The sequence below is a fragment of the Pundamilia nyererei genome, unplaced genomic scaffold (genome assembly GCF_000239375.1).
Source record: "Pundamilia nyererei isolate P.nyererei 1_Seehausen unplaced genomic scaffold, PunNye1.0 scaffold00270, whole genome shotgun sequence".
NCBI lineage: Eukaryota > Metazoa > Chordata > Actinopteri > Cichliformes > Cichlidae > Pundamilia > Pundamilia nyererei.
In genome coordinates, this window is record NW_005187671.1 from 244,337 (window position 1) to 251,003 (window position 6,667).

General features: G+C 38.2%; 1 protein-coding gene across 4 annotated transcripts in view; it reads left to right on the top strand.

Moving 5' to 3' along the window:
• Window positions 1-6,667, top strand: part of myo18ab (myosin XVIIIA b) — a 124,089-nt gene that overhangs the window by 105,811 nt on the left and 11,611 nt on the right. For 3 of the 4 annotated variants that reach the window (XM_005750349.1, XM_005750350.1, XM_005750351.1), the window contains 4 exons: window positions 1,655-1,792; window positions 3,542-3,727; window positions 3,900-4,039; window positions 5,020-5,064. In XM_005750349.1, coding sequence (XP_005750406.1) covers window positions 1,655-1,792; window positions 3,542-3,727; window positions 3,900-4,039; window positions 5,020-5,064 — 509 coding nt within the window. The remainder of the gene's footprint in view (window positions 1-1,654; window positions 1,793-3,541; window positions 3,728-3,899; window positions 4,040-5,019; window positions 5,065-6,667) is intronic. The other variant, XM_005750352.1, reaches the window with a different exon arrangement.

Sequence of the window (6,667 nt, forward strand, 5' to 3'; positions counted from 1 at the left end):
AAGCTACATATTCTTTGACAAAGTAATCAGTTACTAATCAATAATAATTAGACTTTTTCACATATATAAATGAGAACACAAAGTTGCACTGCACTAAAAATAGTTTAACAAAATGTATTTAGAAACATACATGTAACGTAACAACATACATGTAACACATAGCATTGCCATTTATTTTGACATTACACCAAAAATAACATGTAGAATATATAAGAGGACAATTCACAGTCGCACTAGAGCGTAATGGTGTTCATTTTTAGATCGTCTACAACAGCTCATATATATATATAATTGCAAGCAGTTAAGTGTTATAAAAACAATTCAAAAAGAAGTTATATAAATGTTGATATTCCTTGTAGCCTAAGCAGTTTATATAGCACGTTTCATCCAAACTAGTTAAGAAGCAGAGATATATGCATACACTGTGATCATTATAAGAAGATGCATGTGTCATTCACGCAACATTGACACTGACAATATGGGACACAGATGGCCAGCTTGGTTTCCATACTCAGGCAAGCACTACTCTCATCCTTGTAATGACTGCAGCTGCATGATCTTTTTTTCTTCATCAAACACATTAGTTGAACCCAAATAAAAGGAGAGGGAAATACGTGAACTTGTACACATTGTTTGGTTCATGTGTAAAGAGGGAGAAAAGCGAAAATGGCACAATGGCTGTTTTTCATTGAAGCTAAATCAGGTGATTTCAGTGTTGGTGTTAGTGTGTTTGTGTTTACTGTATCATAGAAAGCATTCATCAGAGATCATATTTAAGGAGTTTGGAACAGCTATTATAAAATGAACACTTGGTGACTTATTGACACACTGAGACATTCTCGGTTCCAAGTACCAAGCATCCTCAAGATGCTTTTGGGTTTTGTAAAAAGGAAAAAAAAGAACAAACTGACAAGATGAACAAGAATAGAATAGAATAGAATTCAACTTTATTGTCATTGCACATGCACAGGTACAGGGCAACGAAATGCAGTTTGCATCCATCCAGAAGTGCTTTAGTGATATAGATATATTACAATATATATTAGCAATAATATAGATATGTGAGTATATTACAGAAATGGGTCTATTATGGTATGTTATAATGTACACAGTATGAAGTATGTTGTGAATATTCTATAACTATAAGTATGTACAGGCTGTAGTGAGTACAAGCTATGTACAGGATATGAACAGGATATAAATATGAAAAACTATACAGAATATGAAATAAATAACTTTACAGAATCTGAGATATACAGCTATACAGAAATGGGAACTATGCAAGTTGTAAACAGTTGTAGGATTAAAGAAGCCATCTTCTGTACATTTTCTGTTAAGTTAATCGTTTATTATTAAGTGCTTTCACTTGCAGTTTCTTCTTGAAGATCAGTAATTTTAATTTTAGGTAGATTCTGTTTTAAATGGGAAACATTTTAGGACTTAAAAAAAATAGATGCTTGAGGTGCAGTTTTACCAGGATGGTAAAGGCAGTGTTGAAGATGTGTAAATACCCAGTGCTAGGTGTGCCAACAAAGTTCTAAATGAAAATAGCTGTTAAACTTTTGGAATGAATTGAACTTGATTAGGAAAGCTCAGCGTTAGACAGTGTGTCGCACTAAATAGTAACATCAGCATATCTACATTTGTGTCTTAGATGCAAGCCCTCCAGAGCCAGATCGAGTTCCAGGAGCAGTCCATGGTGGAGAAATCCCTTGTCAGCCGGCAGGAAGCCAAGTGTCGTGAGCTTGAGACCAAGCTGGAGTTTGAGAAGACCCAAGTCAAACGCCTAGAGGTAAGAGCTAAACACAGGTTGGGTGCTGCTGGCATTGGTAGACATTTTTGAGAGGCTGGTGGGAGCATGAAAGATCCTAATAACGTCAGAAAGAAACTGTAGAAACAGAAAAAGGTCACCTTATGAACGTATTGCACTTCAAAAACATATCCATCAGTGTTGTGCTAAATCATATAATCTGTGATAATACTTATATATAAAAATGTAATGAGCAGCATGATGGTGCTTATATAGCATTGTTGCTTCACATCAAGAAGATCATGAGTTTGAATCGACTAATAAACAGCACCGTTCTGTGTGGAGTTTGCATGTTCTCTGCTTGTCTACAGGGGTTTGATTTGAGTATGCCAGCTTCCTCCGACAGTCCATGCAGTTAGTGGTTAGTTTAATTGATGATTCTAAATTGACTGTAGGTGTGAATGTTTGTCTGTTTCTCTGTGTTAATCTTGCAACAGATTAGTAACCTGTTAAGGGTATAACCTGCTACTTGCAATGAACTCCCCCACTCATCAACCCCGAATTTGATAAGTGGAAGAATCAGTGTATTTTTGCTATAGCGACCCCATGTGTTTAAGTTCCCTGGTCCATGCTACTAGGCAAGGCATGTCTGAGGACAAGAGCTACTTGACAGCCCTTCACTACCTAAAAGCATCAGCATATGCTGATCCCGCAACGGTCAGCCTGTCAGTCAGCTGCCTGGTTTCCAGCAGTCAGTCATTTGGTCAGCTTTTGTCTCAATCTGCATGTATGCAAATAGCCCAATAGAGGATGTTGGACCCTGAGACTACCCTCTTGTTTGGTTCACCCACAGATTCTTTGTTTCTCTGTTTGGTCAGAGGCATTCATACCAGGGGCCTGTTCAAGGTCATTTTGCAGGGCACTAGCAGTCCTCATCCTGTTCCTTCCTGCACAAAGGAGCACATACCTTTATTGATGATGGTTTAACAACCATCTACAGACCTGTCCAATTCTCCAAGAGTATGCCCGTCTCCTGGAATCTCCTCTTTGCTCTTGAGACTGTGCTGGGACTTTACAGTAATACAAAACTCCAACAATCAGACAAGTCCCTATGAGAAAGCACTTGGCAACAGTGGGAAGGAAAAACACTCTTTTAACAGGAAGAAATCTCCAGCAGAACCAGGTTTAGGGAGAGGCAGTGATCTGCTGTGACCACTTGGGGGTGAGAAGAGACAAGGGTGGACAAAAAAAATGATTAATTACAAAGTTGTGTAAACCTTTTGGAAATGGACATGTACCATCCTGGTGGAATTAAATTTCCAGCTGTGTCGAATTATCAGTAGTGACACTAAACCTAATCATACCATCAGCTGGGTCTAGGGATGCTGGTCAGTCAGAACATCGCCTTGGCTACAAATTTGGCCAGCAGTGTTTTGCTATATACTTTAATACAGATTTTCAACCACACAATTAATGTGTAGGTCCACCTCATTCCATAAAACAACAGTGCCCTATAAAAACAGAAACTTCACAGGACCCCTGAAGGCATCCTGTTGTATCAGGAACCGAGACATGAGCAGCAGGTACTTGAATTCAAGAGGTTGGGCCTCCGTGGATAAGATGTTTGGGGTTTTGGGGGGGATTTTTTGCACATCAGTGAGATACCTGATTGGTACAGTTTCTCTTAAATGTTACTTTCACCACCATTACTATACACACATTTTACATGCCATATCTATATATTTATAGTTTCAGTCTCTGTCTCTAACCACCTCCCTTTGTTGCTGACAGAGCCATTTAGCTCGGCTTAAGGAGAACTTGGAGAAGCTGACGGAGGAACGAGATCAGCGCAGCAGCAGTGAGATTCGAGAGAAGGAACAAAACAAACGTCTCCAGAGACAGATCCGTGACATCAAAGAAGAAATGGCTGAGCTGGCCAAAAAAGAAGCAGAGGCCAGCCGCAAGAAGCATGAGCTGGTAAGACAGCAATGAGAATGATATCAGTAAACTAAGCAGTGCAGTCACATGCTACTGACATGTTAGGACACCCTGCACAGCATCCACAAGCAATATATCAGCAACACTGAACTCATCAGCCTTTGGTCCAGACTAGCTGAAAGGTTCATTTTATCTCTTGCTTCATTAACAGGAAATGGACATTGAGAGCTTGGAGGCTGCAAATCAGAGCCTGCAGGCAGACCTTAAGTTGGCTTTCAAAAGGATTGGTGACCTCCAGGCAGCCATTGAGGATGAGATGGAGAGTGATGACAACGAAGACCTTATTAACAGGTATGGGGCCACTTATATGTGTAACTGAAGCTGAGGTTTAAAATCACTCTTTTCTGTAGTGGTCACAAAACGAGTTCTCAAGATTAAATCTGGAGAACATTATCTCTTTTCACTGGTGCCTGCCTTTTTTTATATCTAACTGAAAGACGGTTTTCATCAAGTTGGTTATAGTTTGACAAGGTATCCAAGAAGAAAAATTTCACGTTTAAAATGATGTCAACAAACCAATCATTGTCTGTCAGCCAGGACAGCTGTCATGTTGAGCTCTCATTGACCATTGAACATCAGCTCCACTGACAGCTCCAATGAAAATTGTTAAACAGTATACAATAGCTGTATCCTTTTTTGACAGAGTGAGATTTGATCTCAAATCACACTGCAGATTTTCATTCATATAAATTTAGCATGAATATGATATGCTTGTCTTTATAGACGATGCATTTCTTTTATTCTGTGCTGCACCAAAGATTTCTCTAACTGTGACCCAAAAGCTGAAATGCATATCATGCTATTGAACCGAAATATACATGCTATATTATGGAGGTGCAATAATTTGTTTGCAGGGGAAACTCTTACATCCACGTTGTAAAGACATTGTAAAGAAAGTTTAAACCGCTGGGAATTAAAGTCAAAGTTAATGGGCAGAGCGTATAAAACAGTAAGGGACAGGGTTAGATACACTAAAGTGATCTTTGAATAATGAACTATTTCAAAGAATGAAAGAAAAATGATTTCTATTCATTCTGCAAGGTCAGATTGAAGTAGTCTGTTCTTTGTCCCTTAAAAAGGTTCAGAGAGTTCGCTGAAGAGAAAAAAACTGGGTCGTCACATTAATTCCTGAAATTATTTGAATATCATTCACGTTTCATTTTTGTCATAATTTTTATTCAATTTTTTTCTATTTGTTTCTTTGTTGTTGTTTTTTTTATTTCTCCTGCCCCCCCCCCCTTCATCATCACCATCATCATCACCACGGCCAGTTTGCAGGACATGGTAACAAAGTATCAGAAACGAAAGAACAGAATGTGAGGAACCTGTTCTCCTTATGCACACACACATACACATATTTATTTATTTTATTTTCACCACTGGAAATGATGCATTCTAGTCTTTGAACATTTAGATGGATTTGGTTTACATCTAGTTAGACTAGAAGAGGTGATATTACAGATTGAAATAATATAGAACATGGATTTTGAATGAATGTATGAATAGACAAATTTTAGGTGTTGGTAGTTTAGAGTAATTGCTCCATTTCCAAATGCACTGATTTTCTGCAGTTTGTGCAAACAGGAATGAAAGCGTCATGTAAGGAGAGATAAATGCATCATCAACAGTGCTCAGAGATTCCCTTATTAACCATGTTTATTTCACATTTTATTGCATGCCATGAAGATGCATGAATAACACTTACAATACATTATGAACCCTCAGCATGAAAGTTTTCTATTTTTTGCACATTTGATTATCGTTAAGTCTGCAGTGGCTTGTTGTGCTCCACATCACCACTTAAAGTGAGCATTCTTAGAATAAAAACAGGAGGCAGAGATTTGTGAGCTGAGTTGAAGAGAAAAACATAGTGTGCAGATTATTGATTGAAATTTTTTGCTACAAGATGGATTTTTAGCCAGGTTGGCCACAACTTATAACAACAAAGTTATATACTTGACCAGCTTGTATGTTAATGTACATCCAGTGTCCCAGACACTGGAACAGTCTTTTGGTAGGATTAGATAGCACAGAATCCTAAAAGCACAGTCAATAATGATGGCTTTCTTGACTTTGTGAAGTGCTATCTGATTACCCATGATCCCAGGTACCTGCTGACTTAAAGAGATGCTGATTTTTATGACTCACATTTCTGCTTCTAGGTGATAGCATCAACACAATACATCATTTATTCTACTGTATATACCCTCTTTAAGCCTGGAAGCTGTTCAACACTGAAATATGTGAAAACCCGACAGACTTTACAAAAATATTATTTTAGTTCTGTTTCAGTCAGTTTATAAACTTACTTTTTGGTTAACCACAAGTGTCGGGATCTCTTTGGTCATCCCTCTTGAGAAGATCGTTCTCACAGTTCTTGTGGTCTCTCACACTGTGTTTATGTTCTGGTTTACCTGGAAAGTGTCAGTTCCTCTGTGTTGCGTTTAAATATCAGTTGGTGATGCCTAGCCTCTCGCTCCCTGGGCCCTCTTAATATTTTATTGCCCTGCTCTAGGGCTGGATGTGACTGTGACTCAGCAGTGACTGCCCTCCTGACAGGAGAAAGGGATCGTGTGTTTCTCATCAATCTTTAAATTGCACTTGCTTAATAATGCAGAACCCTCAAATGTCTTACAAAAAGCTGTCTTGCTCAACACTCGAACAGTTAACCTCTGGTTCTCAGCTATTCCACTACCTTGTCAGATTACTAATCAAAGCAGGGAAGTGTAGACTTCTGGCTTTCATGCCTGACTTATCATTTTAAATAATATCAGATACAGTTTATTCTTCATATGGTTCACATACTTTGTTTAAATAGTCATTTGCAAAGACCTGCACATCTTGTCCTACACCATGAGTTGTTAAATTAGGTACCAACAGTCACTAAGATATATATTTGATTTGATTTATGGTATATAT